The 24,240-nt window shown below is 41.5% G+C and overlaps 1 protein-coding gene across 2 annotated transcripts; it reads left to right on the top strand.

Moving 5' to 3' along the window:
• The first annotated feature begins 115 nt into the window (after positions 1-115).
• cdca2 (cell division cycle associated 2) lies at positions 116-24,082 on the top strand. 2 transcript variants are annotated; one of them, XM_017718203.1, is made up of 14 exons: positions 116-326; positions 3,087-3,267; positions 4,944-5,074; positions 5,486-5,663; positions 6,955-7,130; positions 11,170-11,281; positions 12,069-12,376; positions 14,015-14,069; positions 14,405-14,545; positions 17,354-17,472; positions 19,116-19,196; positions 19,780-19,854; positions 20,492-20,642; positions 22,831-24,082. In XM_017718203.1, exons 2-14 carry the CDS (start codon positions 3,111-3,113, stop codon positions 23,865-23,867), a joined length of 2,721 nt encoding a protein of 906 aa, XP_017573692.1. In that variant the 5' UTR covers positions 116-326; positions 3,087-3,110; the 3' UTR covers positions 23,868-24,082. The 2 variants fall into 2 exon arrangements, with proteins under 2 accessions (XP_017573692.1, XP_017573691.1); XM_017718202.1 differs by having other exon boundaries at positions 3,080-3,267.
• The last annotated feature ends 158 nt before the right edge of the window (positions 24,083-24,240 follow it).

Here is a 24,240-nt window from a genome sequence, read left to right as displayed (position 1 = left end):
GAGTGACAGAGGCGGAGCTTTCACGTCGAGCCGGCTGCTGATTGGACGTCTTTGTTCGCGTCCGCACTATCTCGCACCTGATTGGCTGATTCATATGAAGAAGGGGCGACCTCTGTATCTGCTGCGGTTGGTTAGGTTAGCCCAGTTTGAGTTTTAGGGAATATATTTTATATTTTGCCCGTTTTAGGGCGATTTACACGTCTTAAATGCAACATACACGCTTTTATGTTTATACGAGAGTCCCTTTCTTTCTTTGTGAAGCTGTGTTTTAAATCATTCCACACGTTTTGAGTGGCGAATCGGCGGCGTCGTTGCTGTTACAGCCGGTAAGGAGCGAATTTTGAATTTAACGGTAACGGTTAAACAGTTGCGCTGCAGGTCTTCGCAAAACATGTCAAAATGTCATTAAAGTCTGAATTATAAGCGATTTAGCATCAGTTATCGACAAAAAAGAGATGTGGCAACCCGTGAATGTAATAGGAGTGTTGACGATATTTAATGTTGAGTGAACAGGCTGAACTGAACCGTACGTTGATTTCTTAACAGTCCTCAAGTGTAATAAGTCCGTTTAACCCGGTCTGTAGCTAAATATTCCACCTTAAAGCCAGTTTAAACGCGGTCTAAGTAACATTAGACCGTCACACAAAGCTGGCCAGCTTGCTATTCGCCAGCTTGTTGTTCGAATTTTTCCGTTCCACCTTAAACGGCGCGGCAGTGACTGTTAACAGCTGCGCCATTTAAGGTGGAACGGGAAAATTCGAATAGGGAGCCACTTCAGCCTCGTTAGCTAACCTAGCTAACCATCGCCAACGGAAGCTTTACGTATTACTGAACATTTGCACCAACAAAGTAGTTACTAGAGTTGGAAACGAACACTTTTCAGTGAATATCTGTGAATAGTTCAGTCCTTAAGATGTGGTCTGATGTGAAATGGTTCATTGTAACTAGCTAGAGAAAGTTACAGTCTCAGATTTCTTCACAGTGGTGGTGATAGGAACCAGGCGTCTCAATGTCTACAGTACAAAACTACCAGTGAACAACCTACACGAGTCTTCTGAGCTCTTATATGTAATGTTGATGGTAAAACAGCTGTAAATCAAGGCTTGACTGGGAACTGCTTTGCATTGGAGCACCCTACACACACTCACAGGCCACTTTATTAGGTACAATTGCTTGTTAACACAAATAGCTACTCAGACAACCACATGGCTGCAACTCAATGCATTTAGGCCTGTAGAGGTGGTCAAGACAACTTGCTGAAGTGCAGACCGAGCATCAGAACGGGGAAGAAAGGGGATTTAAGGGACTTTGAACGTGGCGTGGTTGTTGGTGCCAGACGGGCTGGTCTGAGTATTTCAGAAACTGCTGATCTACTGGGATTTTCACACACAACCATCTCTAGGGTTTACAGAGAACGGTCCAAAAAAGAGGAGATATCCAGTGAGCGGTCAGTTGTGTGGATGAAAATGCCTTGTTGATGTGAGAGGTCAGAGGAGAATGGGCAGACTGGTTCCAGATGATAGAAAGGCAACAGGAACTCAAATAACCAACCAGAATCTCTGAGGAACGTTTCCAACACCTTGTTGTACCTAATAAAGTGGCCAGTGAGTGTATATCTCTAACACCGTTAATGGTGTAGAGAAAGTGCATAGTAGCCCAAAGGTTTATCTCAGGACTACAATAGAACAATGTGCTGGGCATCAGGCAGTGTATTCATAACCATTTCATAGTAATAACTTTGTGATGAAGCTTTTAGAGGCATTAAACTGTGCAGACGTCCGGTTCCTGTCACCACTACTGTGAACAGTTCGGACTCTGAGTTTCTCTAGAACATCGCGTTTCATGTCGAACCACTTTGAGTGACTTTCTTTGCGTCTTAACAGTTGACTAATGGGGAAATTTAGAGAAATCGGTATTCCTTTTTAATGGGAGTTGTAGTTGTAGGTAATGTAAGCATAAGCATGTCACCTCCTAATGACTTCGTTTCATTGAAACGTTCAGTTTAGATGCTCAACGAATACGTAAGACTCTGAATTACATGTGTAATGTCATAAGTTTAAAAGTCTTATGTTTTATTGAATACATTGTTTTTTTTCCCACTCATTTCAGTGGTTGTAGTATCCAGCTGAATTTGTGTGTGGCCTACTCCAACCATAATATCTGGATACTTTTGGTTCTTAAGATGTAAACAGAGTGGTATGACGTGAAACATACTGACTGCTGATTTTATTTAATTGATACTTTTTTTTTTTTTTTTTTAATCCCACAAACGGGGAAAATCCACCTCCACATTTAACCCATCCATGAAGTGAAACACCACATACACACTAGTGAATACACACACACACTAGGGGGCAGTGAGCACACTTGCCCGGAGCCCTGTCCACGGCACCCGGGGAGCAGTTGGCGGTTAGGCGTCTTGCTCAAGGACACCTCAGTCATGGCACTGGGGATTGAACCGGCAACCTTCCGGTCACAAGGCCAGTTCCCTAACCTCCAGCCCACGACTGCCCCACCCCATTCACTATCCAAAACCACTAGTGAACGTACACAAGTCTTTGTCTGTGATGTCGATGGTGTTAAATAGTCATAAATCTGGAGAAATAAGATCTCTTTGGGCTCCTCTTTGCCAGTAATGGTTTAAAATAATTAGATTCATATACATTTTAAGCCCCTTCATCACAAAACTATCATAAAGCAATGTATCAGACAATAACTGCTCCATATATAGGATCTTTCTATGGCGGAGCCTTTAGAGGTGGACGTCTGGTTCCCCTCACCCCTGTGGACGTTTTTAACTGGGCAAGTATCTTTAGAATGGAGCATTTCACGCCAAACCGCTCTGAATGACTTTGGAGGGATAAAAGTGGGCTTTCCCTTTAAGTTTCAAAAATCATAACCACTTTATTGAAAACATTAGTTTTTCCACTCCTTTCAGTGGCGGAAGTATCCAGCTCAGTCTGTTTGTAGTAAATGCAGTCATGGTTGTTAATTTAGCTGCTTTTCTTATTCTTTATTCTTAACTACCTTGGTAGGTTATACTGGATGTTTCTTCCTAATCATTTTTCTCTCTTTTAAGTAACCAGGTTATAGATAAACAGGACTTCAGCATGGACGGTGTTGAGGCTGTAGGCAGCCGGACGCCGCTGGGCACCCTCACTCCATCCCAGCAGAACAGCGATGGCAGGGAAACGGATTTCTCAAAGCTCACCCCGTCTCACTTTGGAATATCAACAGACAGCTTTTTAACCTTCTCTAAGGAAAAAGGTGAGAAGTCACAGAATATTTGGTGTGTCCATCCAGGCCGGGTATTGCACACTGTTGCTGGGCGCTATACTCTATACTGTTGTTCCCTGATACTCAAATACCCTGATACTGCTTTTTTTTTAGCATTGCTTTTAGAGATCATATTTATTAGACAATTATGCCCATGAAACAGGTGGTCTTGTTGCTAAGCGGTTGGTTTTCGTTTTTATTTTACTCTGTTTTGGACGCTTTACTCATGACGTTCATATAAACTAGTGTTCAGAATTTAAAGATCGCTCTGCAGTAAAACAGTAAAGCAAATGCTGAAGATTATGCAGGGATTCTGTCATGATGCTACTACACTATATATTCAGATTTCAACTAAGAAGTAGGACGCTGTATAACAGTGGCTCTGTTTCCACGCAGTGATTTTTCCGATTGAAGACATTCCGATTACAGATTAAGACTGAGGTGTTTTATATCCTCACTCTACTCAACAATCTGAGAATGTCTGGTTACGTGCTTCACTACAAGTAATCCGATCCAGAACTACTTGCATGCGTAGAAAGCACTTAGTGTAGATGTTACCATGACAACGAGTATCAGGTGAGTCCAGTCAGTGAGATGAGCAGCAGTGAGCAGTGCTTGTGTTTTAAGTACTTTAAAACGAAGTCAGACTCAGCAAAACGTCCTTCACGTGTCCTTATTAAAGAAGGCCGAGAGGAAGACGTCGTGTTCTGAGACATGTAAGCTGGACGTCCGTCGCACCGCCGTCTTTTAAAGATCAGAGCATGAACTTCGTCTCCTCTGCAGACCCGTTTCTGTTTCACCATGACTTAAACTTTCCGATAGGGAATGTAATCGGATACAGGCGTTTGCACTGATATTATTCTTCTATTTAACAGATTATTTACAGGATTACCCACCTCCTTTAATCGGATAGAAATTGTATTTGAAATTACTTTAATCAGTCTCTCTATTCTGACTGAAGTGTTTACATGTACGTGTTCTATTCCGATTGAACCGTTAGTCGGACTATTAATGGAATATCGGGCCGCATGGAAACGTGGCTGTTGATACTGTCCCACATGTCCATGAACAAGTGTAGATAATTCTGAAATGACTGAGAAAGCTGTTTTACATTAAGAATTAAGTTAAAATAAAATTAAAATACAATCAGATCTAAAGGCAAGCAATTTATTAAGAAATTATAAATTGTTACAGTATATTATGCATCATTTTCAACTTTTTGGTGTTGAAATATTGAATAAAACCTCTTGAAATGCCTTCTAGTGTCTTGCTTATAGCATTTGAGTCTACACTGTTGTTACTTAATAAAACAGCAATTACTAATATGATAAATATAATGTACTTTTTAAACAAATTTATCTTCTGAAAATGCTTTCTGTCTCGTTAATATTTGCGCTCCTGTGTAATTTTTATGCTTCGGTGTCATTTTAAGAGGAGGAACAGAATAAAACGGTCAATCAAAGCTATGCCAAGTTTGTGAGAGTCTCTTCGCTGCAGTGACAGTATTTAGAAAAACGCAGAATTACTAACTTTCTTAATTCAGACTTGAATCTTGATTGATGTCATTTGATAAATATGGTGATGATTTTTTTTTTTTTTCCAATATTGCCCAGGAATACTTGTGAAAAAATGATTTGGCTACTGTAGCGATGTTTTTCCTCTCTCAGATAAATCCAGAGTAGCACAACTAAAAGCAAGACGGCGATCCACTATTGGACTGAGGGGGTCACCTGAAACCAATTCCCTCATCTGCTTCAGAGCCAAGGCGGCCATGAAAACACCGCCTCGGACGCCACAGGTGTGTATTTATCACTGTCGGCTTGTAATTACTCCTCATTTTTTGCTTTTTTTCCCCAGAATTACGATCCAAGATACTAGACCCCTGCTGTTTACATATCGCTGCTGTTGGAAGAAAACCTTGTATGTCCATTTTTGTCATTTTTTAGGTTTTGCCATCATTTGAAAAAGTCTTTCTCCTTTACATTATATGTCAATTTCATGACAAATGGACCAAAGGAAATGGCCCAAAATTACTGAGAAAAATTTCTGGTTCCATTGACTTACATTAAAAGTAAGGTAGCTTTTTTTCCTTCTCCTGTAAAGTTAACGTTTCGGAGATACGAGGTTTTCATCCAACAACAGCGATATGCAGCATCCATTCACTGTCAAAACAGGACGTGCTGATTTTCATCTTCTTGTCCTTGTGCAGAACATTCTGGCGAGCCCGCTGTTTACAGGCTGTGACTCCATAAAGCAGAAGATGGCCGCTTTCCAACGGCTGATGGGAGAAGATGAGGAGAATTCGGAACAATCTGCTCCCCTGATGATGAAAGAGGAGCAGGGAGAGGGAGGAATGGGGGGCAGTTTGTCAAAAGACGTCCAGACTGGTCAGTTTTTAAACAAACAAGCTTGAACCTGATGTTCTAATAAATGGCTGATGTCACTGTCTAGGGCCTAGGCCAATTGTGTCCCAGTCCTGCCAGGCTTTTGTTGCTCTGTGGCTTTGTGAAGTGTGCAGCTCTTTTGATTTACATCACAAAGATTAAGAGCTATTAATTTCAACAGCGGTTGTTGTTGTTCTCTCTTTCTGGTACATCAGTGACAAAACACAGCCGTTATACTGAAATAAGCCCCCTGCCTCCCCCAGATTTATGCTACTGTGACTAGAAACTAAAAGACTACGCTGCGCCTCCGGCACGTACCTGCTTGCCTCTGCCACACATTAGCCGTGTATACATTCAGCCTGGGAATCATTAATAATCTCACAAACAGCTTCATCGGAATAGACTAGCCTGATTAAGGGCGTTCCGAACGTAATTTCAGTCTGTTCCTGTTAATAATCAGTTAAATAGAAGAAGAACATTAGTCATATGCATGTCCGCATCTGATTTAACTCCTGATTGGAGAGTTTAAGTATGTTCTGTGCATTTGTGTTATAATAGGAGTTTATAACATTCAGCATGTGTGTCTCAGAACACGACGTCTTCCTCCCGTCCTTTTTTAATAAGGACGCATAAAGTCTGCCCTCATTTCAAAGCAGTTAAAAACAAGCATGCCCAGTGAAAACTCGGGTCACACACTGCTTCTCTTCTAACTCTGACTGACCTCAAATGATGCTCGTTGTCATGGTAACGTCTGCACTTTCTCCACACATGCTGGTAGTTTTGGATCTGATTACTTGTGTGCATGTAAACAGAGACTTTCATCAGGTTGTTGAGTAGAGTGAGCATATTAAAATCTATAATTGGGACGCGTTTAATCGGATTGTCAATCTTTGCATGTGTAGACAGTGTTTGATTGAATCTGTATGTGGGATCTGAATTTAGCGTGTCTTTAAATTTGAAAAAGGATAAACCTAAAAAGTTTGCAATAGATTATTTTGCTCAAAAATGAGCAAATACCACATAAAAGCAGAATGCTAGGATGCAAACCTTTAGCCCGCGAGTTATCCTAAGATCTTTACCTCATCCAAGCTGGTGGTCACATGAGTTTGGCCACTAAAACATTAGAAAATGCTAATTTGTGCATAAAAGTAAAACATTTTAAAGGATTTTATCATGTCAGGCCAATCAGAACAAGTTCTCTGCCATTTTTCCACATCATATTAAATGTATTTGTTGGATATAAATGGACATGTATATGAATAAATGTATAAATAGTTTATGTATGTATGTGCAGGTAATGAAGTCTGTTCAGAAGAGAGGCAGGACCGTATAACCCCAAGCAAACGCCGCCCTACTGCAACACCGCCTCCATCTAAGAAACGCCGCAGGGTCCCACTTGGCTTGTGTGAGGAAGAAATTCTGGAAGAACCGTTTTCTGAGCTCCAGAATACGCCGACACAGGAGCCAGGGGTCAGTACATTATAACTCAACTAACCGTTTTTTCACCTTGACCATTTACATCGCATAAGCAAGCATTTTAGTAGACCTGGGTGCTGTCGTCTATACTTGTATACTGAACTCAGTCTAAATCATTTGAAGCATTCAAGCAGAATGAATCAGTTGCTCTGGTCTAAATTAAAATTTCAAAACCTGTGTTAGCTCATGATATCAGAAATGTTTATATATTCAGTGCAAACTGAAAGCAAAGTCAGTTAAATTTCACTCCTGGGCCTTACACACTTGCACTCGCTGGCCACTTTATTAGGTACTAATAAAGGTAGTAAAAGGCTGGACCCCCTTTTGCCTTCAGAACTGTCTTAATTCTTTGTGGCAGACTTTCAACAAGGTGTTGGAAACGTTCCTCAGAGATTCTGGTTGGTTATTTGAGTTCCTGCTGCCTTTCTATCATCTGGAACCAGTCTGCCCATTCTCCTCTGACCTCTCACATCAACAAGGCATTTTCATCCACACAACTGACCGCTCATTGGACATTTCCTCTTTTTCTGACCGTTCTCTGTAAACCCTAGAGATGGTTGTGCGTGAAAATCCCAGCAGATCAGCAGTTTCTGAAATACTCAGACCAGCCCGTCTGGCACCAACAACCACGCCACGTTCAAAGCCCCTTAAATCCCCTTTCTTCCCCGTTCTGATGCTCGGTCTGCACTTCAGCAGGTTGTGTTGACCACCTAATAAACTGGCTGATGAGTGTTTGTCTGCACAGTGTAGGATCTTTCATAAGAAGGATAGTCTGCTTCTTTGTGTTATTCAACTGCTGCTGAGAATTTGCGCTAAAATGTTGAAACTTCTGTTCCACAATTTTAAGGTAGGAAAGAGAATAAAACGACTAGCTGCGTCAAACTGTATTTAAATATTTGATGGCGTGATATATTAGGAAAACGGTGATATTAAATCTCATCAAAGATCCTATCAATCTATCACTAACTGGCTAGTCAGACTGTTGACCAGATTCCTGGGTTCTCAGGAAGTGCTGATGGACCTCCGTTGTCCCTGAACCTCTCTGTAATTCTGTCTGGCAGTTTTATTCATTTTAAAAATGTACTATGTTAGTTCTTATGACCAAGCGGTGTGTGTTCCCTCTGTATACAGCAATGAAAATGAATAAAGTATGCCTTTCCCACCACAGGAGCCGATGCAGATGCAAACATAAGAAATATATCAATGAGTGTGTTTACATGCGCTCAATAATCTGATCATAATCATATTTTTTTCAGTTATCTGATTATTCAAATTGTCACGTAAACAACACACTCTGATTACTTAGTTTGGAAGAAGGTCTAGAAATCTGATGAACAAATCTGATGAAGAGGCTGGATTTTGGCTCAGTAATCAGATTTCTCAACTTTTACTCTGATTTCTTTCGGATTTCTAGTCTAGGCATGTCTCAAAACAGACAGGTACCAGAAAAAAGCGAGCAGCGTTGCCGCTCGACGCAGGAAAACACTTTTGGAGCGATGCTGAAACCAAACTAAAACCAAAATAAAGGATTTAAATATTCTTAATCTTCTAGATGATGCATGTTCATATTTTCAGGTAAACTGGCACAATGTTCTGGGGAAAAAGCCGCGGCACGAAGTTCAAGCTTACATTTCCGTCACGCCGTCTTCTGTGAGTTTATTGGCTGATTGCAAAGCAGAAATCTGATTACTGTCTGACTCGAAGACCCGGAGTTTCCCCATTATCTAGCTCAAGCACATGGACACTTGTTGATCGGATTACTGGCACAATCTGATTTCCCGCAGTTATAGAATTAGTAAGTGCATGTAAACGCACTCATTGTGTGGATATTACCCTTTCAGTACAGCCCATTTCATGATTGCTGCCCACAGAAATATCTCTTAAGAAAAAAAAGAGCACATTTTTTAAGCACTCTTTTGTTTTGCAACATCAAATTTGCTTTTAGAGGCAGTCTTTAAAAGTCATGAGACTGCAGCTGGGCCTCTTTTGAAAAGCTCTGTTTTTATCTCGCTCGGTGGCTGTCTGCTTTGAATGAGCACTTTTATTTTCTAATCTGTTCTGGCCTAAAACCCCATAATAAGAACAAAGCTGTGTTCTGTTCTGTTAAGCGTAGATGTTTCACATCTAATTTGCACTAAATTATAATTGTCTGAAACCCGGCAGGATCCTGTTTAAGTAAAGCATGTTGAAAGCTAGCTTTCAAACGAAATAACCTCTGAAAGCGGGAAAGCTAGTGACAGTAACGCCCCAATATCCTGTCCTGCAGCTGAAAATGAAAAGGGCTCTTATTTAAACCTCCTTGGAAGCCCCTTCAAGTCTGAAATAATGTGATTGAAAATATATTAATTAGAAAGCTATTTGAGGTGATGAAGACTAATGGCAACCAGTCATTAAAAGTCCCTCCTGCTGGGTCTCATTTCATTAGGGTTTGCCCAAGTATGGCTGGAATAGAAGTTTCAGACTGTTGAAACCAAGAGAAGCAGAGTGGTATCTGTGCTTTTTGAGTTGTTACAAGGTTGGTTGACCACCATGTCGTGATTAAATTGCTACCTAATGTGGCTCTGGTTCTTGAGGGCTGTGTTTAGGACCAGCTGCATTACTTCAGTCCTATAAAGTATAAAAAAATTTATTTCATTACCAAATTTAGTCTGAGTTTCTTCTAGACTGGTAGTTGAAATATTTAAATTACCTTTCGCATGCATGTTATTAACTTCAAAGCTTCTTAAGTAGTCTGTTGTCAGTAAATAAACCCACGTCTGATACGTCACACTTATTTGAAGTTTAAACCTCACCCACTCAGATACAGACTATATAGGGAAGATATAATTTTTTAGAAGTCAGTGTCGTAGTCGAGACATTGATGTCTAGCTCATCATATCATGCTGCACGTGGCTCTTTTATTGCCCGGTCACGGCTCCACAGCAGGGTTTTACCTCTTTTGCGGTAAAATAAAGCTCTGCCAATCGTTCTAACAGAGGTTTAACAATAAATGGGCCAAAATGCTGGAGTTAATGTAGCCTTAACCTGCTGATTCACCGACATTTAGCCCTGAAGGTTGGCACACAGACTGCTGGTCACCATGGCAGCGCAGACAACAGTCTTGCGTAGTTAGTAGCTAAAGAGATTTTAGACGAACTTTGATCACTTTGGAGACGAGTGGACTTACTTGCATTTATAATCACTCCAGCTGGTTTCCTGATACATTTAGGCTGCAAAGAGAAACGGTCAAACCCTAAAATTCACAAATCTGAAGTCAGTTTCTCAGAATCTCAAAGTCAGTTTCTCATTCGCCAGTCTACCTTAAATGGTGCGACAGTTATTTAAGACTATTTAAGGTGGAACGGACAAATTAGAACCGGAAGCTAGCGAACGAGAAGTGACCTCAGCCTAAAAAAAAACGAACATTGAGAGACATTTTTAGAAGAACCTGTTCTACTATTGAGGGAAAGTTTCCTGCCAGAGATGCGTGAAAAGCAGATATAGCTGAGCTAAAGCTTAAAGCAGGGCAGACTGAGTCTACGTTTTTCTTGGGATTATATTTTTTTAGCCTGTAATAGTACATCAGCACATCCTGAGATGCGTTTACAGCCAAGATGGAAAAGGGGACAAATTGTTGGAGTGGTTTGATCATTTTTTTTATTTATTTATTTTTTAATTGAATTGAATTGAAAAGACTAAATGGTTCTTCTTACATGTGTTGTGACCCCTGCAATGTACAGTATGTATAATGATATATTGGACCAGAGCACACTACCAGGACAGTAGTGTCACATTTCAAAAAGGCTGGATAAACATAATAAAATAAGATGATGGCATAGTGGACGGACATCCAGTGACAATACAGTGTAGGGAGTTACTGTACACTGGTTATAAGCTCTGTATGATGATCTTTTTTTAATGACCTGTATAATTCAGCGCTGCAGAAGATCCTCAGATTCTCTTCTAACCTACATTTCCCCTGCTGCTGTTTGTGTTTGCTGGATCAGGTTGTTTTTGTAATGTGTTGTTGGGTTTATTTCCCACACCCTTGTAGGTGCGCTCCTCTGACTTCAGAAGCCCGGAGCTGAAACTGGGGCTAGGTTCTGACTCGCAGTCTCAGCTGATGTCTTTCCCCATGCTGTCAAAGCCTGAGGTTATCAGAACAGGTAAGGGAGTGCAGACACTGGGGCTCATCGCACTCTTATTTTTATTTTTTATTATCTGTTATTTTTTGTGTATTTTGACTTGCATGAGGATATTCAGGTGTTCAGTAATGGACTTCTTCCCACCCACCTCTTTTTTTGCAGTTAACCAAAAAAATCACTGGTAAATTTTTACAGATACTTGAAAAATTAGTCAGAATATAGATCCTTGTATCCGACCCTCATCAAATCTAAACTATCGAATCTAAACAAGTATATTCGCGTTTTCATTTAGAGCTCACGTGTCAAACGCAAGGCCCGCGGGCCAAATCAGGCCCATGGCACGATCCTATTCAGCTCATGAAATGACTTTAAATTTTCTGTTCTTAGCCCATTTCACCCTGAGAGGCACTACAGTCCCCAGCATGCAGTGTAACAGTGTGCATTGTGATTTTTAAAATATATATATATTTTTTTTTTTAAGAATTATTTTTGAATACGGATTGGATGCCTATTTTGATGTTGTAGTTTTGGCTTATTTTGAATAAACAATAATCCGTTCTGGTCATGGCAAAATTTTAAGTAAAAATTAAGAAATAAAATCCCAGCTGGCCCACAGATTTGCCCAGATTTTTCTAATATGGCCTTTTTAGTATTTGAGTTTGACACCCCTGCTTTAAACAGATTGAGATTTAACAGCCTTCCTTTCTCTTGGTTGCTAAACTTTTTTTAGTGTTGATTTACAACATTGCTAATATTTTATAATGGAGTGTCAGGTTTATTTATTTTTTCAGTTTTTCTGTCCTTACAGATGACTTTGAGGTTTCTTCCGTGTCCAAGAAGAAGCGGGTTCGTTTCGGTGCACCCCTGTCTCCTGAGTTTTTTGACAAGACCCTTCCTCCCAGCACCCCACTACAGAAAGGAGCCACCCCTGTTCGGCCCCCCTCATCAACTGGACGCAAATCACTTCTTAAAACGCCCCAAAGATTCGACCCACCTCTCCCCCAGCCAGACTTCAACAGCCCAGGACATAATGGAGCCTCTCCAGTCCTGTCTGTGTCCAGAAGATGCAGGTCTAGAGAAGTGGAGAGTGATGAAGTGTTCCTGGACAATGAAAAGGTTTGTTGTTTATTGGATCATTCTAAACGACACTGCTGTTCTCCCACTCAACTTAACAAAATATATGTGTAAAGTTTAAACTGGTGTATAGTAGGAAGACCAGAGTACACTGACGAGACAAACATGAACATGCAGATGTTTGCGGTTGTACTTGGAATGAGAGAAGTGAAATAAGAGTGAATGGGAAGAGAGCATCACAGAGTCCTTCCAACAATGAAGCACGTTTACAATTACAGCATTCAGCACACGCTGTTCTCCAGAGCAACTTAAAAAATCTGTTTTGTTGTCCACTCAGAGAAACAAAAGCCCGTGTTGATGCGTAGCGTGTGTAAGCATTACACAGCCTTACCCTACCATATAATTGCCAGCTGAGCCATCTTTTAATATTACTTTATTTATAATGATTATTATAAAATGGATAGTTCAGGACCTAAAATCTGAGCCTCGTTCAAAGCCGTCGTAAAAACCATGATATACCGTTCCTATGACCGCCTCACAATAACCGAACTCCGTCACTGCGCCGCAGCACGGAAAAAACCCCTTGTGCTGTCAATGGAATAATCTCTGACTCTCAAGCTGCTCGCATGGACCACAGAGTGTACTGATGAAGTAAGACCCTGTTTTTTGTTTAAACTGAAGGGCTGAGAACTTATGTCCTTAACTAGAACCAGGCTGGTCACTTCGGCGCCACTCTATTGGTGTTAAATAAGACTTGCAGTGGGAATTTGATGACCCAAAATTACTTATAGAGCAAAGGTTTTTGCATTGAACATTGGTGTGTTCTCATATGTCCGTTCTTCTACAACAAAAGGTCTAAAAATGAATGAAATGACCAGTGGGCGACCGAACGTTCTCCTCATTCAGCGGTTGCTTGGCAATGATGCCACACTCTAAAGGAACTATGTTTCTTGGCGAAACACTTGTTCTTGTAGATTATTATTAATGATGAATTATTTTCTGGAAAGTGGAGTATTTTGTCAGGTTTTATGTTGGCCGCCGATTTATAAAAGCAATTAAGCCACTTGAGGTTGTGCCTTACTGCGATTTTATCACAGGATGGGAGTTTTAGACGCTCCGCTTCACGTGTTATTGCTTTATTCTATTCTGCACAGACAGTAGGTCACGTTATCATCCAGTGGTTCTCCACGTTCATTAGGTTGGTTCTGTTTGTTTAAGTGCAGTCTTTTCTGTACATTTTCAAACTAACCAGTGAAGGGAATGGGTAACCAAAGGGGGAGCATTAAAAATAGTAGTTTTGTGTGTGACAATCAAAAGAAAGAACAGTAATTTGCATAATCCTGGCAGAATAATTGTGATATTGATCAGTTATCAACCCAAGACCCAGTCCTTTTATAAGTGTGTGATGTTGAATGTTGGGTTGGTGTTCCCTGGGTGTTATAGCGGATCAGAGAAGATGAAGGATGGAACCATTAAACCCTAAATGCGGTACAGTAGTGGGAGATATTTGGAGTACAAGTATGAAATATTGAGTAGGTCTAAATAGTCTAGTGAGTGTATGATTAACTACAGAACATGACATGGATATTCATGGTCAATGGGCTGTGAGCATGTCCCTTCATATTTCAGCCTTTATAATGTCTTTGTGAAAACGTAATCTCTCAGTTCATCTGCCCTCAGATCACTTTCCCCATTATGGAAGACGAATTTGATAACCCACCAGACGACAGCAAAGGTAATTTGTTAAAGTGTTTTTAAAGGAATTAGAAACGCGGGTCGAAGACAGCCATTTAACATGATATGAGTGATCTTTGTAATATAGCTTCCATTCCAGTACAGTCCTCACTGAAATATTAGAGTGGGACAATTTAATAGAAACAGTTAGAAGTGATTATATTGATTACAGTGCAAAACAGCATTAGTTCTGTAACAAATTACATATTAACTGTACACTGTGGGGAAAAATATCTCATTATATTAATGTGCTAAACCTTGTACCAGTCAATGATAATGTGATAAATCACACAGGAACTTTTAGCTGAGTCTCCTATCGGTAAATTTTTCCTACAGACGCTGACTTGGCTGAGGGCCCCGAGCTGACGCTGCACCTTGAACCTCCAGCTGCAGGCACTGAACTCATGAACACTGGCTTCCGAGAGGAAGAAGATCTCTTTCCCCCTTTTATTGCTGATCATTCTGTAGCTCTCCCAGGTGACTAAATGGCAAAATGCCACTCTGCAATTATTGCATTGGAGATATGCATTGCAGTGTATGGGAAAGCATATTAGTGAACCTTTAAGTGGCAAGGATAAAGATTGGTCTGCTGTATTTTCACCAGACTTACACATCTATGCTCGGTCATGATGCTCACAGCACACAGTGAATTTGGTAATCTGTTAGATGGCTTATTTACATATTTTAAGCACTGATATCACTTTTGTAAGGGCCAGTATTGAAAGAATGATTACCAAACTATATATATTACAGTCCTGTGGGTTAGTTGTTTCATCTGTACAGTAAGCATGGTGGAGTGGGAGAGGCATGGGCTGGGTTTCTGTTCAACTGTTTGTCTTCTGGTCTTGAAAATAGAAAATCCTCTACTTCTAAAACCTGTAGCTGTCTGCGAGTTTCCTTCCGGCCTGAAAATCGAATAGCTTTTTAAAATAATTTCTCTACCAAATAAACAAGAAGAGTAGACAAAATGAGTTTAGCTGGGAACGCTTTTCTGGCTGGTTAACATTAGAGAAATTAGCTTTTTCTCTATCTGATCTGTCTGTAAGCATCCATGACTGATTAATGCCGGGAAACGATATTACTGATATTTCGACAGTCCACAAAATGACGTGGAAAAATCATCTCCAAAAAAAGCTGGTCATCAACTGTGTGGTACTGCACAGAGCTTTGCGAAATGTTCAAAAAGTTCTTAGGAAGTCTTGGTGCAGGGATCGGCAAACCCAAATGTTAAGAAGAGCTATTGTGTCCTTGCAGCAAAAATCAAACTACTTTGGGAGCCGCAGTCCATTTTATGGGCATTTAATGTCCATTTTACCATCTTGGCTGTAAGTATGTCGCAGTATGTGCTGATGTACTAGAATAGGCTAAAGAATATAAACAAAAATGCAGACTTACTTTGCTCTGCTTTAAGTTGTAGCTGAGCTATAGCCACTTTTCTCACATCTCCAGCAGGAACCTTTCCTAAACGTACAATAGTTCCTACTTTGTGTTCAACTTTTTTTCCGTTCTGCCTTAAATGGTGCAGCAGGCACCATTTAAGGTGGCACCGGAACATTCAAATGAGAAGCTTGATCTCACCGTCGTGACTTTTTAGTGTTTGACAGGTTCTTGTTGCAGATTAAACATCAGGAAACCAGGTGAGCGCTCATAAATGCAGATAACTCCATTCGGCTCCAAATCTTCCATGTTCGTCTTAAATCTCTCTCTTTGCCTTTTCATTAGCTACTAGCTTGGCGAAATTGTTGTCTGCGCTGCTATGCACAGTAACCATCAGGGTTAAAGGGTGATTTAGCTGTTAGACATAAACTCCAGTGTTTAATCTGTATTAGAACGATCAGCAGAGCTTTACTACAAAGGAGGCTCATTTTATTTTTACCTAAATATTGAATGCCGCTGTGCTGCTGCAACAGGAGAGTAAAAGAGCCACGTATTACCGACCCCTGAGTTATTGGAGCAGTCGAAGTTGTCCCGTGTCCTATATCTCAAACGAGCCTGACCCACTTTTTAATTGCGTTTGCTTGACTGACTTTAATCACAAGAACTCGACTATCAAACTGCGGCAAGTACGGAACACAATAAAATCGCTGAATTATATTGAAAGCTTTATTCCTCTAAATCAATATGAGTAGTGTTTAAACTGGGCTGTGATGCTTCTTTTGTGATGTACTTGCTCTTTGTACTTTCTACTACCCAGTGCCAGAGACCACGCGGCACAGTGCCTCTCGTCCAGATAAGACGCTAAAGATAAGCTGCAGGTTCTACACCGCCCTTTAATGGAAGATGGAGTTCAGACTTCTCATAATTATTCAATATAAGGATGCAAAACATTAGAGAGAAGTGAATTTGCATATCACAATTCTTGTTTGTGATCTGTAGATGGAAGCGTATGCTATGTGGCCTCATGCCTCTTGACTTGAGTTCCGTATTCATTGCTTGTGTTTGTATCTTTTATAATAAGGGACATCATCAAATTGTGCTGTACTGGGCAGCTCCAGAGCCAGGACTGGAAAACACAGCTCCACTTACTGTATAGCTGCACTCTGTAGTTCTACAGTTACAGACTGTAGTCCATCTGTTTCTCTGATACTCTGTTACCCTGTTCTTCAGTGGTCAGGACCCCCATTGACCCTCACAGAGCAGGTATTATTTGGGTAGTGGATTATTCTCAGCTTTGCCGTAACCCTGACGCAGTGGTGGTGTGTTATATTGGTCTGAGTGGATCAGACACAGCAGTGCTGCTGGAGTTTTTAAACACCTCAGTGTCACTGCTGGACTGAGAATAGTCCACCAACCAAAAATAAACAGCGTCCTGTGACCACTGATGAAGGACTAGAGGATGACCAACACAGACGGTGCTGACACATGAGCTGTTGTCTGAGTTTACATCTACAAGGTGGACCAACAAGGTAATGGAGTGGACACAGTGTTAAAAAATATCCCAGTAGCGCTGCTGTGTCTGATCCACTCGTACCAGCGCAACACACACCACCACTCCGTCAGGGTTACTGCAGAGATGAGAATGATCCATTACTCAAACAGTACCTGCTCTGTGAGGGTCCCTGGGGGTCCTGACCACTGAAGAAAAGGGTAACAGAGTATCAGAGAAACAGATGGACTACAGTCTGTAACTGTAGAACTACAGAGTGCAGCTATACAGTAATTGGAGCTGATAAACTGGACAGTGAGCGTAGAAACAAAGTGGTGGTCATGATGTTACGCCTGATCAATGTATGTGATGAGCTAGCGTTAGAAGGTGAAGGGCTGAATCACATGTTTTGTTTACAGCGGAAGTAGAGGCTGAACCTCAGCCTGACCTCAAGCAACCAGAAAGTCAACAAGAACAACAGCCGGCAAGTCCTGCGTCCACGACTGAAGCGCCTCGCTCTCGCGGAAGAAAGAGAAAGGTACTGACCTGAACTGCTGCTGTACACCCTGTACAGGACACTTCTACATCCATTTATCGTAGCACTCTATTGTATGCAGTTGCCATGGGGAACATTTTAAGAGATCCTGAGAACAAACTTGAGTGGGTAGATGGTGGTCTTTTTTACTGATCTCCATTATCATGCATGCAAACTTGTCGTCTTTTAGCAAGAACATTCACCGTTCTGAATAATGAACGTGCCATTTACATGAACCGTGTAGATATGAGTTTGCAGTTTTGGGAAGTTGATGTCAGGTGTGCTGCCAGCAGAGAATTCGGGAGATGATCCTTCCTCTCCCCCAAACAGCACAGCAACAGTTCACGGTCATTAATTCAGCCTGCCCACACACAGTGTTTCATTTTTATGAAATGGGGTTTCAGGTTAGCAGAGTACAGTTGTTATTTTCAAATATTCTGATTACTTATTTAGTAGCTTCCAAACAGTGGGAGGAAAAAATGTTCATATATGACCAAGACATGAACGCTGGTGACCATCCACAAATCACCATGTACTCTGCGCCATTGTATAGCAAGTAGAACAGAAGATGGGCGTTTTAGAATGAAATTTATTTGATGTATTGTACCAATTTGGCTCTCAAAACAAGATGCCTTCCAAAGTGTGCATGCACTTTTGAACATGACTTATTTGAGAAGATGTTTAACTCAAGCTGGTCCTACACTACACAATTTTTTTTTGCCCAATTTTAAGCCCAGTTTGCCCCTTGTGACAAATTTTCCCAAATGGGAGCTCGATCGGAAGCGACTGACGGCGCAAATTATCCGGTAGTTGGAGAGGAGCAACGAGTGAATCTTCAGCTCTCTGCTTGAGCACTGAAGTGATTGAAGGGCCTCCAATATTATCACACGTTTCATATTTACGACTCAGAACGTTCACAAGTCCTGCAGTGTGAGGATGTCTGAGATTTACTCAAGGATTGATTCAACCAGCAGCCAATCAGAGAGCTAGATGAGTGGAGAAGAGGCAAAAACACATGCATGCACGGAGACAGAGGGGCTGCATGTACAACTGGGGCAGATAAGAGCCGTTATCATATTTACAGTGTGTGGATCTAGACGTCAAAGCACTCACTTTACTGCCAGCTCAACCCCAGATTAATCCCCACTTTACCCTTTCGCTGCGCTTAAAACAAACAGGTCCGGTTAGTTTAGCTTTGTTTGGGTCATGTGATCTGAGGAGATCTGGAAGTTTGTTCTTATTCGTAGCTGAAACTTTTGTTATGCTCTCTCTTTGCCTTGTTGTCTAGTCTGAGTTTGTGATGCTCTCCATTTTAGGAATCTGCCTAGACGCCCAGCCTTGGTGAACAAAAAAAAAAAAAAAAACTGCTGCTAAACCCATTCATTCTGTTGGAGGGGTGTTTCAAGTGCATCTGTTGTTTTTGTTAGAGTTAGATAACCAGCAGGGCACTTTTTATTCAGTTGTGGTTTAATATGTAGTCCACATATTGGGTGATTGTGTTCCTTCTTCATAATTTCCATGCAGCACATCAGACTCACTCCAGTTGATTCCACTGTGAAATTGCACTCAATCCAGATTCTTCTGTAAGGCTCCACAGTGGATAAAATTGTTTAGTTAATAAAAAAAATGTCTTGACTGTGTTCCAGCAACCAGCCCAGAGAGAGAACCAGACTGAGACCAAGAGGAGCTCCCGCACAGCTGCAGCCTCTGACAAAGGGAAGATGAAGGTATCGTGCTTGACTCGTCCTTTTGATCATCCCTTTATCCTTCACTCTGTGTTTAATGAGCTGTAGAGCTCCGTGCAGTGGAAATGTTTTGCACTATGTGAAAAAGAAACTTCTTGCAGTGCCCTGCTGCTGTGAACCCTGTGCAAGGTACTTCTAAAACAAATTGTCGTCTGGTAGCACTCTGCATGTGTCAGGGTAGCCGCTGAGAACCGTGTGAGATGGCCTTTTGCACTGATCTGAGATCAGTTTTGATTTCTCTCATTTTGCAGGTGATTGTTTGTTATGATTATTTTAAAATTTTTAAATGTATTTATTTATTTTTTTTAATTGGTGCCAATGTAGTCAAATAAATCCTTGCATTGTGTTGAAGGGGCAGTGCATTTCAAACATCTCAGTGCTTTGTAGCCTGACAGTTAAATAACCACCCTGAGTTGTTTAATTGACTTTGCCACCACCTTATTTCTTTGTGCTGCCCGTCAGGTTCACTCCTCTTGACTCCACTGTGAAATTGGGCTACCACTGCAAAACTCACAGCTGATGTTTTCCAGATCAGTGTTCATTGCAACCTGTGTCTCTTTTCCAGCTACCAGTAGAGGACGTGACAGAGATCAGGAGGAGCTCTCGCACAGCTGCTGAGTCTGCCAAAGGGAAGATGAAGGTATAGTGCTTTGATGCTCCACTTGTCCTTTTAATCATCCCTTTATCCTTCATACTGTGTTTAATGAGGTGTAGAGCTCAGTGCAGTGGAAATGTTTTTGACTGCCCTGTATAAACTGCAGCGCTTCTTACTTCTATTGGCTTTGTTGGCATATAGACCTTGTAACTGTGTAGAGTTGTATACAAAAAAAATGTAAATACCTCTGGTCAAATTACATCCCCACCTCTACCGGGGACAATATTAAACGTGGCATTCATCCTATTCATTTATTGAGCTTTAAAACATTTTTCAGTTCAGCAAATAAACAGTATTGTGCATTAAAATGTGTAGAAATGTGTTCTCTCTAGAGGATGCGTTCTTATTTTCAAAAAACTTTAATTTGACCGGTGTGCCCAAACTTTTGCATATGACGGTGTGAACATGTAGACATGGTTGGATGCCGAGTTACAGGACAGGAGAGCTGAACGGTGGAACTTGGAGGGCTCTGTCAACTGATGTAAATAATATTTGAGCTTGTATTACGACTTTCACAAACTCCAGACACAGAAATGTGGGGAAAAAGACTTTGATCCAAGGCTTTGACCCAGCCAGAGGGCATAATGTCAGCGATAACTTGAGGGTTTTGTTTTGTCTGTAGACGACTGCAGCGAAGAAGCGGTTTGGGAGCAAGGAAGTCGACCGGTCGCTCTACGGGAAGAGAAATTATGCGTCCAAAAACCCTTTACTCAGCCCCATCCCCGAGTCTGCAGCCTCCAGCCTTACAAACACCCCAACACATCCTCATCCAGGCAAGCTGTTCAGTTCGAAAAAGAGTCTTGATTCAGTTCTACCCAGTTTATCACACCTGTTGCTCTTAATGCCTTCTTTAACCATAACCTTCTTGGTTCAGAGCTGCTGAAAGATTTAGGTTTGTCTGTAAAAAGGTATTTCTCATGTTTGTCTATTAAAATGATCAGAAGCACAAAACACTGAAGGTAAACAGTTTCCATCAGGGAGAACCGAGTGGCTCTGAAATCACTTTTTACACACAAGCAAAGTTTCAGTTTCAGATTTATTTACAACTTAGTTCCAAGTTTAAGTTGAATAAAAACTGGCTTTAAACTCAGGATCACAGATGAGCTCCTTTACTATGTTGATCTGTAGGCGTCTGTTCATAAACATAAACCAGCCCAAACTCATTTACTATAAAATGAAATGGTGTTTGTAGAAATTCAGAAAAAAGCCGCGTCAGTCTCGACTGCATATGTGGACATATTTCTATATTGAGCTCTATTTACACAAAGTTAGGTTAGTTCATCATTTATGTTGAACAGACTCTCCCAAAGTTTTACGCTGCTGCGCTGACGTTGAACCGCGTGCTGCACTGGGTCGGTATGACCAACAGGTCAAAACCAGCTCTAAACAAAGTGACCGCTGGGCCCTGATTGGTGCTCTGGCTTTGCGCTTCTTTCGTTTTGACATGTTACGTTTTTATACACACAGAAACCAAAAGGAACCACAGATTTCTCAAAATGTAGGAGGAAAAAGTCGGATATTAGACTTTAAAACGTCACCCAAAATAGAAATACTTAAGTAAATTACAGATACGCTAAGAAATTGCTTAAGTACAGTAACTAATTACATTTACTTCGTCACTGTCCACCACTGCTTGCACTTATATATTGCATTAGTATCCTATACCTTGCACTTTTATAAATAGCGCTAGGGTAATAGCTGAAAGTTGTCACATTATTAATGCTAGAACTTGCAAACTAAGAGAGAAAATGTTGTGTGCTCTCTGACTCACAGGTAATGGTGATTACTGCATTATTTCACCTCAGAATAAAGTTTTTTTTTTTTCCTTTGGCCCAATACACCTGATCAGCTTATGAAGCTGATAAACTGGATCAGGTGTGTTGAGTCAAACACTTGAAGCCGAGCAGTGCAGCGCATCACAAAGAGCAGGGTTAAAGGGTTAAAGGCCTCCATCAAAATGTTTGTGGAATTAAATCATGAAGAGGTAAGGAAAGTAATTCGGAGAGGTTTGAAATGTTCCGTTCCCGAGAAAATTGCAAAATCAGATTTGTTTACAGCGGTGATGACAGGAAGTGTTTAATACCTCTTTCACAGAAGGATATTACATTTACAATAGTTTTTTTTAGACAATTTTGGCCTGAAGGTGGGTTTTTTTTTTTTTTTTTTTCCTCCATTCATGGCGCAGAGGTGTATGCAAAATCCCCAAAAAGGCAGAAAGGTGTGGGGTCTCTGGTGATTTGACTAGCAAGTACTGTAATTTAAGATTAAGTGATCCCTATCAGTCCCACAATGGGGAAATTTCACCTCTGCATTTAATCCATCCGTGAAGTGAAACACCACATACACACTAGTGAGCACACACACACTAGGGGGCAGTGAGCACACTTGCCCGGAGTGGTGGGCAGCCCAATCCGCAGCGCCCGGGGAGCAGTTGGGGGTTAGGTGTCTTGCTCAAGGACACCTCAGTCATGTGCTGTCGGCTCTGGGGATCGAACCGGCGACCTTCTGAAACACCCTGGATCTATCAGCACCACAATGAAGAATTTTGTGTTTGTTCGTTTTTTCTACAATTATTTGTTAAACCACGAACATGGAAATTTGAGCAAAAAGCTGCAGTTCCCCTTCTGGTCTGTGGTGCTTGATCGTATACATTGTATTGAATGAAATGGCCACTGCGCATGTATATTAGGTTGAAAAACGCTGTAGCAGAGGTGCCCAATCCTGGTCCTGGAGCTCTGCCACCATACAGAGTTTAACTCCAACCCTAAACTACCTGAACCGGTTAAATAAGAATATTAGAGCCAGGTGTAATGGATTTAAGTTCTTCAAGGTGGTAGATTTCCAGGACCAAGATTGGGCATTCCCCAGATTCCTGCTCTGGAGTATTCCTTTAATTCCACTTCTGATTTCTGACCTTCACCATTGAACATGTAGGAAGTAACTTGTTCTTGTTGTCCACAGATGCAAAGTCAGACTCCAGTCAAACTCCAGCTCCCAACAGTCACCAAAGAGAGACAGATTCCACTGATGCAACAGCTGATCTGGTGGCTGCAGCTGCTCGGTGGCGTCAGCGCTTCTTACAGCAGCCCGGCAAGAGCGGTTCTGCCACTGAGGTCGGACACGCAATTGTTGAAGACGATTCAGCCAGTGAGTTAGAAGCTGATCCAGCATCTGCAGATGCATCTGTTAATACTGCAGCGCACACAGCTGGGGCCAGTTCAGGAACTAAGGCTCGTAGAACCAGACGAAGCTCCAGCAGGCCTGCGGGTCGTCGCCGTAGCGGGAATACTGTGAGGATGAAAAGGCTCAGCGGTGCTCATGAGTCCGAAACAGAGGGAGCAGTAGACGAAGAACAGACCAGAGACACAGCAGGACCTCTGACGGAGTCTGCGATTGGAGATCAGATGAGGCAAGAAAGCACTCAATCTGAGACTTTGGTCAGGTGTGAATCCACCCAAGAGGAAGATAACAGTCACTCAGCTTTGCACCAGGACAAAGATGAGGAGCCTGAGCCGACGGCCCAAAGGAAGCAGGCTCGGAAAAGCCCTCGTGTAAAATCTACTGCTGTGACAGATGTAATGGAGGAGGAAGAACCATGTCAGCATCCATTAGAGACAAACCAGTCAGGAGATGAGAGAGCAGAAGGGGAAGGAGGCCGAGAGCTGACCGAATCGTCACTGGCAGTGGGAGACAGCGAGTTTAGCTCAGTGGAGACTTTGGGAGGCCAAAACGAACCTGTGTTAGAGCCATGGCAGCAGGCCAATTTCAATATCGAAGACATCCTGAGGCCCGTGGTTACGAGACAAAGGTCGGTGCGTCGCAGCCTCAGAAACCGCAGGAGCATGGACGTCCAGGCCAGCGGACTAGCCTGGGTGGATCACACGTCCCCAGAGCTAATCACAGCTAACCGCAGGAGGACACGTAGCAGACTGAGCGCCGTGTCCCAACCCCCTACCTTTCTAGACACTGAGGGAGCGCAAGCAAACCAGGGAGAATAACACAGCCAGGACTTTAAGACAGTTTTATAACCATGTGAAATCTTTTGTAAAGGTAATTTTTTAAGTGGCTTTTAGCTCATGATGGCTGTTATTTTGAACAGGGAACAACTTGTTCTGCTAATCAGTAAATGGCCTGTTCATTGAAAAATCATTTTTCTGGTACAATATGCAGTTTACTCGAGTTTTTCTGCTTATTAAATCTTCTGTAAATATGATTGTGAAGGTATGGTCTTTTACACACTCACTTCATTTAGATTGCAGTAAATTCAAACTATATTTTATATATTGGATGTCTATTTTTATATATATATATATGATATATATATATACACACACACACTCACTCACTCGCTGGCCACTTTATTAGGTACAC

This window comes from Pygocentrus nattereri, chromosome 20 (genome assembly GCF_015220715.1).
Source record: "Pygocentrus nattereri isolate fPygNat1 chromosome 20, fPygNat1.pri, whole genome shotgun sequence".
Classification (NCBI taxonomy): domain Eukaryota; kingdom Metazoa; phylum Chordata; class Actinopteri; order Characiformes; family Serrasalmidae; genus Pygocentrus; species Pygocentrus nattereri.
This window is presented reverse-complemented; position numbering and strand designations above follow the sequence as displayed.

Excerpts from the sequence above, each read along its gene's own strand:
- cdca2 (XM_017718203.1), top strand. The coding sequence starts at position 3,111 with ATGGACGGTGTTGAGGCTGTAGGCAGCCGGACGCCGCTGGGCACCCTC. Across the intron at positions 19,197-19,779 it reads CTGACAAAGGGAAGATGAAG|CTACCAGTAGAGGACGTGAC; the intron begins GTATCGTGCTTG and ends TCTCTTTTCCAG. Across the intron at positions 19,855-20,491 it reads CTGCCAAAGGGAAGATGAAG|ACGACTGCAGCGAAGAAGCG; the intron begins GTATAGTGCTTT and ends TTTTGTCTGTAG.